At 50.5% G+C, this 13,209-nt stretch overlaps 1 protein-coding gene across 1 annotated transcript in view; it reads right to left on the bottom strand.

Annotated features, from left to right (window-relative positions):
- Window positions 1-3,575, bottom strand: part of PCP4 (Purkinje cell protein 4) — a 59,811-nt gene extending 56,236 nt beyond the window's left edge. The window contains exon 1 of the mRNA XM_030329710.1: window positions 3,448-3,575. Within this exon, the coding sequence (XP_030185570.1) occupies window positions 3,448-3,456 (9 nt within the window). The 5' untranslated portion in view covers window positions 3,457-3,575. The remainder of the gene's footprint in view (window positions 1-3,447) is intronic.
- Window positions 3,576-13,209: the final 9,634 nt, after the last annotated feature.

Genomic DNA, 13,209 nt, shown 5'->3' with positions numbered 1-13,209 from the left:
ACAGTTAAGATCCTGGATGCTTTCCCAAGGGGGTCTCAGGTCTAATTAATAGCTGTCAACTGATGCATTATGCAATGGGAACCCCCCCACACACACACACTTCCTCAAAAATAGGGTGATGGTGGGTGTCATTTTTCAAACTGATTCTCCAAAAGTGTGCCTTTATTGCATGAAAATCTTGCTCCTGGCTCTCCTAAATCAGTTCTTTTGAAAAGCAACTTAAGGGGCGCCTGGGTGGCTCCATTGGTTAAGCATCCAACTTCAGCTCAGGTCATGATCTCCTGGTTCGTGGGTTTGAGCCCCGCATCGGGCTCTGTGCTGACAGCTCGGAGCCTGCAGCCTGCTTCGGATTCTGTGTGTGTGTCTCTCTGCCCCCTGTGCTCACTCACTCTCTCTCTCTCTCTCAAAAATACACAAACATTAAAAAAAATGAAAAGCAACTTAAAAACGCACACCTGGATGAGAAAATGGGACTGTCGGTGTTATGGGACTCCTATTTGGTGGCTCAACAAAGGGAGTCTCACTCTTCTCCTGTGCAGGGGTCCAGGCGGAGAGAGAAGAGGGTGACTTTGTTAACCTTGACTTTGGTGGTTAGGATTTCTGATCCACTTAATACACCTTAACCTGCATTTTGATCCCTGCTAAATTGCCTCCCGGCCCATCTGACATACTTTAATACTGAAATGTAAATTAGACACCCCCATAAACCACCTCCACTCTCTCGGTGCCCTAAATTTGGACTTGACTCCCCTCGCTGTACTGGAGCTGCTCTTTTCAATCGCCTCGTTCCCCGAGCAATGCATTGCCACGGGGGACGGAGGAGACACTGGGTCCTGGAGTCACCCAGTTGAAAGCCGGCTCCACGCTCAGTCCCCGAGTCCCCACCTCTCACCGCCTTCCCCCTAAAGGCTAGAAGACCCCATAGGACCAAGGCCCACCGGGGAGCACTTGGCCCTTTGGGGGCCTCTCCTCCCAGCCCCGCCCCAGCATGGCCCCAGGGGAGCAGCTGGGAGCTCAGGGATTTCCGCAGCGGGCACCAAACGCTGCCAGCTGGAGCCAGCGCTCTTTGCCCACCAGACTCCAGCAAATCCCGAAGTCGGAGGAGAGGCTGACAAAACCCGTGGCTTTGGCCCTCTGCAGCAATCAGTGACACGAGTAAGCAAACGATCATCTGGAATCAACCCCTGCCTGAGAGCTATTAAAACAAGAAGCCACACGTAATTCACCCAACCAAGCAAAAGCTCTGGGCTGGGGGGACGTTCAGTTCTCTACCCCGAAAGGAGCGTCTGTTCGACTTTATTAAATGTTGTAAGCAGATTTGAGTTCTAGTGAAAGGACTCACTCCCACTCTCTGAGGGACACACACCTGGAAAGTCGGGGATCAGGCAGAGAGCTGGTCACCCAGCTGGTGGCCAGAGCACCGGGGCTGCACGTAACAGAGGGGGGACTAGGTGCAAGAGGGACAGGAGGGAGAAAGGGAGAAGGAGCTGGAAGGGGTGTCGCGGAAGCAAAGGGGGGCAGGGGAGACGGATGCGCCTCCTGCGGGATTTTAGCAACATTAAAGGAAACCCTTGCAGTTGGCTGTTAACGAGGCTGATGGAATGGGGCGGGGGCGGGGGCGGGGGGCGGCCGCAGAGCTGCCCTAATTTTATGTGCAGCAGAAACGAGGCTGTGACCCTAATCGTGGGCTGAGCTGTGGGACGTGTGCTCTCTCCCGGGGGACCCACGGTGAGGTGAACACCGCTGAGCTGAAGCATTCTGGAAAGCTCATGTGTTCACGACGCCGGGCTTCAGCCTCGGCTGCAGATGGGGTGACAGCCGGAGGGGACCCAGCAGGAACACCACGACCCCAGAAGAGCCCGGGGGGTGGCTGACTATCGAAGAAGGGCCCCCAGTGCTGTACTGCTTTCTGACTCCTCCTCTGGGAAGCCCACTCTCCACAACCAGCCATGGCTTCTTGTGAGCACAGGTTGCTGACCCAGGGTGGAAGCTTCTGAAGTCTCCAGGAGGCTGCAAGGCACAGAGGCCTTGTCCTCCTCGCCCTGTCTCTGCTCCAGGCCCCAGCTCCCTTTCCCTCGCCCCCTCCCCACCCTCCTCCGGCTCCTTCTGTGACTCCCGGTGCGCAGAAACCGCCCCCGGCAGTCGGCGGCGACCAGCAAGGCCGCCCAAGCCCTGCCCTTTGCTAGCCGCCGACTTTGAACAGGCTGACCTTGAACTTCTCTCTGCCTCAGTTTCCTCATCTGTCAATGGGGAATAAATACCAGCACCTACCTCACAGGATTTGAGGGGGCAAATAAGGTAACACCAGTGGAGTGCTAGATGCCAAGCTGGGGGCTGAGAACAGACAAAAGTGAGGTGCACTGGCTTTACTGGAGCCCCCCCCCCCCCCGCCTTATCTGGGGCTGAGAGGCTTACAGCCTTCCCATCTTCCTCCACACTTGCCCCCTTCCTCACTCGAGCCCTTGGCTCCGTCCCAAACCCCATTCCCAAACCGTCTACGCTTTGCCTCCTCTGTCTTCCTGTCATGTTTATGTCAAAAGTCACCCATCGGAGAGACAAACGCAGTGAAGACGCCTCTTATTTCTGAAGCCGTTAATTTTACTCTAGAATTCCCAAAAAAAGGATCACCCATCTGTCAAAAAAAAAGACAGAGAAGATAAAAGTAATTATTTAAGTGCCGACCAAAAGGAAATAAAAACGGACTTGTCTCCACTACTGAGCTGAATTAGAGGGTGGTTTGTACAACCCCAAACCTGCCTCGTTTAAAAGAAAGAGAACATGATCTTTCTGAAATAAAATGAGCTATCTATAGGTTTGCCCCCAACAAAATACCGTCTCTATAAACATATTCAGAGAAGGGACTTGCAACCAGAAGAAATGTAGCTGTTCTTATGTCAAAGTCTCTCCGGTGCCCGAGCCCCATCCCTACACACAGATTTTTCATGGTTCGAGCGATTTGCCTCTTTTACTGACGCTCTAACTAGCTGCAGATGTAGTTTGTGCGGCCGAGCCGTGCAGTCCTTCCCCCACGTCTCTTCCAAGGCTGACTGTCACCGGCTGGCCCGCCTGCCAGCGTCCTGAAAGCCATCCACCAAAGCAAACACGTGAGGACAGGCGGGAAGCACAGCAAACCTCCGGCGAGGCTGAGACCCTCGGCTTTCTCTCCCGAGGTGTCCAACCCAAAGCACTTTCCAAAGTCACGATTAAATCAGAAGCCAACAAGCCATCCCTTTCTTTCCAAGGCGAATTTTTAAAAAGTTGCAAACTTCACCAACCTCTCTGCATCTGGCACCGCAAACCAGGATAGCAACGGGGTCAGCCCTCCGAGCAAAGAGTCACAGGGCTGATCGACCGCCACCCGGAGACCCTTGGCGTCTCCCGAGACCCACTGCGGCCAGCGCACTGGTCACCCCCAAGTCTCCCTCTCCAAGTACGAGGGCCACTCACCTCGCTCATGTTGCTGTAACGCGGCAGCCGCGGGATCTCTGCGCTCGGCACCGTGCTCAGCACCCGGATCGGATCGCTGCTCAGGGGTCGCTCTTCCACCGGTCCTGGCTTTTCTCTTAAAAAGGGCTGCCCGGTGGCATCATGCCTCCCGTAAGCCAATGAGATTCATTCACCTGTCTGCATGCCTCGCAGACATCCGAGAGCACGAGGGGCCACCTAGTGGAGCCAGGTGGGAAGTGAGCTGGGTCTCAGCCCCACATTCTGACAAGGGAAAGAGCTGCTAGATTTGTGCGTGGTTTTTTTTTTTTCTTTTTTAAAGGTCAAACTCAGAGGTACAAAGGTCATCACCGGTTTGCCATTGTTTACTAATTCAAGGGTCCAGGATTCAAATACGTTTTCAACGTCAGTGAAAAGAATGTTTGCATCTCAGAGGAAGGGCAGTTCTGGAAACACCAGCCCATGCTCGCTCGCGCGCGCTCTCTCTCTCTCTCTCTCTCTCTCCCTCGCTTTCCCAGGAGCTGCGGCTTCCCTTTGTGGCACAGATCCCAGACTTCCAGGAGAACATTCTCCACTGCTCCCGCCCCAACCCCAAATCTGCCAGGCTGTTCGTATCCCGGGCACCTCCTCCCTTGGCAAGAGGTCATAGCAGCGCTGGGACATCGACTTGGAGAGTCACGCTGTGACAAGAGAGGAAGTCTCCGGCCTTATCTGTGTTGTCATAAACTTCACCAGCATCCGGAGGGAGATGCGGGCTGGACCGTGGAATCTGTTAAAGATTTCATTGCTGCAGCCTGTCCAGCCTCTCTGTAAAGAGGTTCAGTCCTTTTGCCTGGACTTGTGAGACCCCGAAGAGCCTTCACGGCACCCAAGTGAAGCCTTGACTTTCACAACCGGGATCACGGCCAGTGCAGGGAATGAGGTGGGTGCCGCGGCCTGTCTCGTTGGCCCAGGGCTGATCAGGACACCCTCTGGCAACTTGCCAGCTCCAGGTTGGCCCTGGGTTCAAGCGGGATTCTCCGACAGTGACGCCCTGTCATGGCAGATACGCCAAGTGATGACTCTTCAAAGGACCTACGGGAGATACAAGCATATCCAAGTGACAGCTACCATGTGGGTAAATACACGAGAAACTGGGCAGTTATTACAGTCCTCAGATGCCCCGCGGGGGCCTCACCCATCACCCCACATGGGGAGACTCTGCCAATAGCTGTATGATGAACCAACACTGAGCTCGGGCCTGTCTCTGATTCCCTCCATTGTCTTCTATCTGGCCAATGCCACAGTGGCCTCTCCTTTCACCTCCTTTCTCAGGGCCACCTCGGTGAGTGAGAGAAAAGTCACACATCCCCAGTGGGTACCAGCAAGTACAGGCCACCTGCGGAGGCTGAGGCCGGGAGCCAGGGCTCAGAGCTCTTGCATCTACCGTACGAACGTGAGTGACCACAAACAGAAAGCAGCAAGAAACACAAAACTCCTAAGGCTTGTGGGAGCCAATCTTCTTAACTTATAGCCACTTTACATGGGAATGTGTCTACAGAAAGTCCCCTTTCAATGGGAAGACAGGTACATTCATTATAATAACTCTTCGTTCACAGAGAAACAGAAATGGGTTATATACAGTAAAACCTTGATTTGCAAGCATGATTCGTTCTGGAAACACGCTTGTAATTCAAAGCACTCGTATATCAAAGCAAACTTCAAGAACCATTGGCTCAGTTGTGATCACGTAACGTTCAGCATCACGTGCTACTCATATTGCAAGACATCACCCGTTTATCGAATTAAAACTTATTAGAACTGTTTGGTCATCTTGCGGAACACTCACAGAACAAGTTACTCACAATCCGAGGTTTTACTGTTTACCTATTTGTCTATCCCAACCACACGAATCTTTTGCGAACAAAGGAGCTGCCTGCCAGCACATTCTGACAGCATCCTCCTTATTCTTTTCCTCCCCCACCCGTCTTTGCCCCCAGTGTCACACGTGGGAGGGCCCAGACAGGGTGCCTTTAGGGTCCCCCAGTGGTTGGGAGTGGGAGACGGAGGAGGGTGGGTCTGCCGAGGCGCAGCCATCTGGAAGAAGAGGGACGGGGCTCCCTTCTCTGCATGAATGGCAAAACCACGCCTTCCCCAGGGAAAGCCTGTCTGGTTGGGGGATTTTGAGCACCCAGTGCTTGGAGGTAGAGAGTGCTACCTCCCAGTGATAACCCTGACGAGGGTCCCTTGTGTGGTTTTGTAGGCTATGCTCAGGCAGAGGGGACAAACAGAGGAGACACAGAGGACCAGCCAGTGCTCTGCTGGCCTGGTTGTAGTGCAGACATGAATTTTCTCATAACACAAGTGCACATACGGATTTACAACAGCTTGGGGTTTGGGGAGCAGTGAACGGCTGCTAGTGTTTCCGGGGGAGGGGCCAGAACTGGTGCCCAGGATGGGCTGTGGCTTTGCCAAGGAGAGTATACAATTTGGAACAAATCGGGGGTTATAAAGGGTATGGAAGAGAGGATAGATGGCATTATGGGCTGAATTGCGTTCCCTCCAAAATTCATATATTGAGGTCCTAACTCTCCGGTACCTCAAAATGTGACTGTATTTAGAAATAGAGGAGATAGAGCCTTAAAAGAGGTAAGTAAGCTAAAGTGAGACCATATGGGTGGGCCCTAATCAAATAGGATTGGTGTCCATATAAGAAGAGGAGATTAGGACACAGACCCATCACAGAAGGAAGACCCTGTGAAGACACAGGGAGAAGATAGCCATCTACAAACCAAGGAGAAAGACCTGAGAAGAAACCAACCCTTGGTCTTGGCCTTCCAGCTTCCAGCCTCCAGAATCGTGAGAGAATACGTTTCTGTCATCGAAACCACCCAGCCTGTGGTACTTTGTGGCAGCCCTAGAAAACTAATACAGATGTCATAGCAAGTGCTGGAGAAGACTTTTAGGGAAAGAATAGAAGGATCTCAAGGAGAGTTAGACCAGTATTTGCCATGTAGCATGCAATTTAACCCTGTGGATTTCCCCGGGGCACCTTTCATAACACAGTTATCTCCAATCAATGGGTCATGGAGCTGTCTGTTTTAAACACAAAGTGAAATTGAGTGTGGCCATAGAGCAGCCATGGGAAACCAGGACCTGGGGGTTACACATAATGCATCCCAGGGTGCACCCCACACAGTTCTGGTTCCACATTTGCTCAGGGGACAGCTGCCCAGGCACTCGGGCACTGAATGTTCCTTCTATCATTCCCCAGCAGGTAGGCCCTGGGACCACAGCTCCCAGCCCCATCCCTTGTCTTGGGGCAGTGGTGTCCCCACAGACCAGCCATCAGACCAAGGATTGCAAAGGGTCCCTGGACCTCATCTTGGAATCCCAAGGGATAAGGACAGTAAGTAGATGGTCTTTAAACTTTTCCAGGTGGTTCCAATAAGCAGTCAAGTTTGAGGATCATTGTTTAGAACAGTGATCACACAACACACACACACACACACACACACACACACACACACACACACACACCTCTCATGCACTCCTTCCAAACTTTCACTCCCTCCTGCCTCCTGCCCATCCTCCTCCCTCTACCTCCTTTTAGAATCCATGTGGCCTTCTCACATGACTCATGTTAGTCAAACACTGTATTACATGGTAGATGGAGTCATGAACCAGAAGCTTAGAACTTGAGTCCTTGACTTGAGCGATGGTTTTCCACGCGACCTTGGCAAAGCCTCACCATTCCTCAGTGTCTCATCTCCTCCACTGGTGCTTTCAATCTTAAAAAATAATTTAAGAAATATTAAAATCGTGCATCTGCCAACCTAAGCAAAAATAGAAACAACAGATATATTGAGCTGAGAAATAAATTTTGAAAGAACTTCAGGAGAATTAGATGCATAGCTTCATATATTAGATCTCGGGGAATACTTCAACGTTGCTGAGTTAAGATCCAGACATGGGGCTCTATAATTTATGAAAAAAAAAACAGATAATATGGATAGATTATTTTCATCTTCTTGGGAGCATGATTCTGCCTGAAGGTGCAGACTTGAACCAAGCAATCTTTCAAAATCCTCCTTTAGGGTTATTTATAGGGCCACTGTATATTGATGACCTGGGGCTTTTCATCAGACTTTTATACCAAATGCATCATATATATACAATTTCAGAGGGTGTGGGAGCTTTAAAAAAAAAAACCCACACCCTGCGTCATTTTCCTGCCTTTGCTTCTCTACTTCCTCGTGAACCACTGCCATGCACAGGTGCAGCACAGGCTTCATCCCTGAACGTGGAAGGCATGGACGGAGGGAGAAGGCGGTCATCCTCCTAGGACAGAGATTTCCTGGCCCAACGTCAGTGGCTGGACCCCTCCCTCCATTCTGCCTTCACTGTCCCCCCAAACAGGAGCCCCCTGCAGTCCCTGGGTGTCTATGCAGCCCCCATCCCTAAGGCTCAGCATTCCCTAGTCCAAAGGGTGGACCCAGTGAGCTCCTGCCTTTGATCCCCAACCTTGCGTCCTGCTGCCTTGAATTTTAATCTCCTTTGCAGATTCTAGCCCTCAGCCAACCTCTGGAGGCCACGTGGCCCAGAGCCAGGAAGCCACTCTGGTTATGGCCACAATTGTAGACATGCAATGTAATTCTACAGACCTCTCCAGGAAACATTTGTTTATTCCAACGACTGATTCGGGTGCGTGCTGGCTTGCACAAATCTTGATTCTCCCCTCCTGGACTTTAAGCTTCTGGACAGAGGGTGAGGCCATCCCCTTCTGTTCTCTCTCCCATCCCCTATGTGTGCACGGAGTTAGGTGTCAAAAACACTCCCAAACACAGCGTCTGGGTGGCTCAGTCAACTAAGTGTCCAACTCTTGATTTCAGCTCAAGTCATGATCGCAGGGTTCCATGAGTTTGAGAGGCTCAGGTCATGATCTCATAGTTCCATGGGTTCGAGCCCTGAGTCAGAATCCATACTCACAGTGAGAGCCTTCTTGGGATTCTCTCTCTCTCTGTCTCTCTCTTTCTTTCTCTCAAAATAAATAAATAAATAAATGCCCACTTCCAAACAAGTAAGTTTTCTACTGGCCACTGAGTATGGAAGCTGCTGAATAAAGAAAACTCTTTTCTCTATAAAGTGAAAAGATTTACCTTCCAAGGTAAGAATTTTGTCTTTTAAAAGTGAGAAAACGGGCGCCTGGGTGACTCAGTCGGTTAAGCGTCCGACTTAGGTTTAGGTCATGATCTCACGGCTTGTGGGTTCGAGCCCCACTTCAGGCTCTGTGCTGACAGTGCAGTATTGTTCTCTCTGCTCCTCCCCCACTCATGATCTCTCTCTCTCTCTCTAAAATAAATAAACATTTTTTTTAAATTAAAGGAAAAATAGATTAACAGAAGAAACATTAGGCGGTGGCTTCCCAAGGTTTTAGCAAATAATATTGCACGGCTGCTGTCCTGCCCCGCCCCCTTCATTCCCATCCAGCAAGAGTGTTTCCCCATCTCTTCTGTCACCCTTAACTGGGCACTCTGCATCAGAGATGTGTACATCTTATTATTTCTTGGAGATATTGGAAATTTGTTACCTTCGGGCACTCCCCCTTTCTCCCTCCCTCCCCCTCCATGGCTCGCACTTTCCTGAAACAACTTGTGTTTACTACATATGCAATTTCCAGCCCACCTTGGCACGCTGTGAGGTCACTTTTTCTTTAAAAGTCACCAGGCAACGGGGCGCCTGGGTGGCGCAGTCGGTTAAGCGTCCAACTTCAGCCAGGTCACGATCTCGCGGTCCGTGAGTTCGAGCCCCGCGTCGGGCTCTGGGCTGATGGCTCAGAACCTGGAGTCTGTTTCCGATTCTGTGTCTCCCTCTCTCTCTGCCCCTCCCCCGTTCATGCTCTGTCTCTCTCTGTCCCAAAAATAAATAAACGTTGGAAAAAAAAAAATTAAAAAAAATAAATAAATAAAAGTCACCAGGCAATAGGAGAGAAAAGGGGATGGTGTGGGAGGCAGACACGGACAGGTCAGATCTGGGCACCTGTCTTGTCTTATCTTCCAGTGTCAAGTGCTACAGGCCCACCGGAAGCCACTATTGTTCTTCAGGTTTAAATTACTCCCTGTTTATGGAGGAAAAGGTCATCTTACAACCTGCAGTCTCTTTTAGCTCAATTAAAGGTCCAAGGCTGTCCTAGGGATAAGTTCTGCCTGGAGAGCTCGCAGAGCCCATGTCACCCTCCTCAACTCCCTCTTTGATGAAAAGGTCAGCGGTGTTTGCATTCAAAGAGCCCCCCCCCTCCCCCGCCCCAATCCCGTCTCTGACGCCTGGATCCCTGGCCCATCGCTGAAGGCCATGCCTGTCCTGCTGGTAAGGCTGTCTGCTCCCAGCAGTCACGATGGCTCTCAGAATTGTGCTTTATTGAGTTTCTAACTATTTTCCCTGCGTGCACTTCCTGCACAGGTGGACTCCTCCAGTTCACGCTTCAGCAACTCTTCCCAAAATTTCAAATCAGTGATTCTGCAGAGCCAGATTCTGCAGAGCCCACTTGTCTGGCATTATAGGCTGAATAGGATCCCCCCAAATTCATACCTTGAAGACCTAAACCCGACGCAGCTGTATGTAGAATGGGGTCTTTACCGACACAATTAAACTTAAATGAAGGGTCATAAGGGTGGGGCCCCACTCCAATGGGGCTGGCGTTTTATAAAAAGAGGAGGAGATACTATGGACACACGTGCACGAAGAAAAGCCATGTGAGGACATGGGGAGTAGGCAGTGTCTACAAGCCAAGGAGAGAGGCCTTTGGAAGAAACCAGCCCTGCTGAAACCTTGATCTTGGGCTTCCAGCCTCCAGGACTGAGAGACATAAATGTGTGTGGTCTTCTGCCATGGTGGCCTGAGCAGACTCAGACATCTGGACCACAGCTGAGGTTCTCTCTAGAGGACACTCTAGTGGAGCCCCCTGGCCCGCACACTCCTAGGATGGAAGTGCTTGTTCCCAGGGTGCTGGGTGTTGGTGATGGACTCAGCCCTCGACTCAGTCCTCCCTCAGCCAAAGGCTGCTCTCAGCCAAAGGGCCCTGTTTGCTCAGGGTCATCATGTCATTCAGGTGACCACCCACATCCAGTTCTGTCAGCTCCACATCCAACAAATGCCTGGCCCCTTATCTCAACTCAGGACAACGCTACAGGGTCATCCATTCCAGCTCCAAAGCTTCCTGTTGGATCCTCTGAGGCATTTGTTCTGTCTGGATCACAGCCTGAATCCCCCTCTCCCCAGGGAGCCATTCCAGAAATAGGTGAGAAAGACCATTAGCAGGACAATGGAAGGAGAAGGCTGTTGCTGGGGAAGTCAAGGCCATAAAGAAAAATAAGGCAAGGCCGAGAGTGATTAACCAGGAAATGAAGGCTGAGTGTGGAACCCAGGGCTTCTCGAGCAGCAAACAGAAATTCTCATGTCCTATGACTGTGGGCAGAAAAAGAGGAACACGCCCAAGACTAACTACAGTGTAGCCAAATGCCAGAGAAAGCAAGTTCTCTTAATCTATGCCAAAGTCAGGGTCTATGGGAGGGAAAAAGATCCTGAGTCGTGGGTAGATGCATGCAAATATCTTGAGCCCTCAGGTCCCTCTGATCACTCTGGGACTACAGCACTGGCCTCCTCCTCCCTGTTGAAGGCTGGTGTTCTTGGTACTTGAAGATGGTACGGAGGCTTCTCTCTTGCAAGACAGCACATGCCTATGCCAGGCCTTCCCCACCTCCCTTCCTGACTGCCAGACTCATAACCAGAGTTAAATCACTACATAAGCTGGCACAAGTGTTGAGCCTGGTAAAGGAAGAACCCAAAGGAGCTTGGGGCTTGGCCAACACGTACTGGCAGAAGCCATGATGAAAATGCATATGCGGCTGGGTTCTGAGAGTTAGATGGAGGCAGAAAGCCAGAGGTGGGGACAAGAGAAAGTTTGTTGAGAAGGGAAAACTCTCCTATGATGGAACACTCATCATTCAGCCAAGACCCCAAGAGATGATTCCAACAAGCTGCTCGAATGGCTTTGGAACCTTGCAGGAAGTGGTGGTTCACACTGAGTGAGGTAGAAATGCCAGAACTGCTAGGGAAAAAAAAAAAAAAGAGGAAGAGAGGATCAAAAGGCTCAGTGATGAGGGCATGCTAGCGGTATATGCTATCATACCATATAACTTTGGATAAATATGCAGTGAGGGCTTTGCCTTTACCGAGGCAATAAGAAATGTGCTTCCAACAGCACTGAGTAGCTCAGTGGTATCTATCCTACTCAGGCCAGGACTGCTGCAAGGGCCAATACAGAACCAGGCTTCCTGATGGCAACAGGGATGATAGGATCCAGAAATAATGGAGGCCAAGTGGCAACAATCAACCATTGAAAGCAGGTGGGTGCAATAATCAAGATGAGTGGAAGGGTCTGAGAGCAGCCAGTGGGCTTGACTCACAGAGCGCTATGTTGATAGATGTTAATAGAACATAGCATCCATAGACACAGCATATAAATGCACCACAAAGGGCCTTTCTCAGTCTATACTGGCGCTTCTCAGAGGAGGAGCAAGGGGACAGCCCCCCCTCCCCCAGGGGACACTGGCAATGTCTGCAGACATTTTGTGGTGTCGCAACTGGGAGGAAACATTTGTGAGATCAGGTCAGGGAGAGTCTTATGACACTTAATGTGTAGAGACCAGGGTTGTTGATAAATTTCCTATGATATTCTCAACAGTCTCCCACAACAAAGAATCATCTGGGGCAACATGGGCTGAGCATGAGAAACCCTAATCAAGGTAAACATGTCTGTACGAGGATCTATACAAATCTGTACAAGGATCCCCAGGTGAGTAATCAAGAGGCTGAGGGCAAGCATCCCAATAACAAGTCAAGATTCCTTGCCCAGTTTTCAATCTGAGCCAGTTCACAGACTCAGAAGCGGTCAACCGAAAAGGGGGCCAGGTCTCCAGGGAAAAGGACCCACCCACATCATAGCCATAGTGAGTAGTGTTAACTTTCCCAGTTATTCCTCAGAAGGACCCATGACCATTTTCTTGAGTAACTATAAAATAAAAAAGAGAATACCCTAAAATTTAGAGGACTGTTGAATACAGGGTCCAAGTGGAAACTGGGAACTCAAAGCATTAGCCTGTCTGTTAGCGTATAAGGGAGCTGAGTGTAAACGGTGTCCTGGAACAGGTGCAACACAGAGTGGGTCCACTGGAAATAGACATATTTGGCAATGGGCAGAATCTCCACAATGGACCCATGGCTTGTGGTGTAAGAGCTCTCATTGTGGGGACAGCCAAGTAAAATCTCTGAAACCACCCCACCCCAGCCAAAATGATCATAAAAAAAACAGTATCATATTCCAACAGAATAGCAGACATCAGTGCCACCCTTCAAGACCAAAAGGAGACTGGAGTGTTGGTTTCCAACTTATCTTTACTTAGTTCACCAGTCTGATCTCTACAGAAGCCAGACAGACCCTGGAAGACATCAGTAGAGTTGCACAATCCCAACCAAATAGCAGCCCAAAGTGCAACTGCTGTGCCAGACATGGTATCTCTCCCAGAGGAGACTAATGTGGCCTCAGGTATGCGGTATGTGGCCATTGATCTGGCAGGTGTATTGTCTTCCTTCTTTATTAAGAAGGAGAACTGGTGTACCTACATGGCTCACTTGGTTAAGTGTCCAGCTCTTGGTTTCGGCTTGAGTCATGATCTGAAGGTTCGTGAGTTCAAGCCTTGCATTGGGCTCTGCACTGACAGGATGGAG

This window comes from Lynx canadensis, chromosome C2, assembly GCF_007474595.2.
Source record: "Lynx canadensis isolate LIC74 chromosome C2, mLynCan4.pri.v2, whole genome shotgun sequence".
In the NCBI taxonomy this organism is placed as follows: Eukaryota; Metazoa; Chordata; class Mammalia; order Carnivora; family Felidae; genus Lynx; species Lynx canadensis.
The sequence above is the reverse complement of the archived record's forward strand: the minus strand, read 5'-3'. Positions and strand labels throughout refer to the sequence as shown.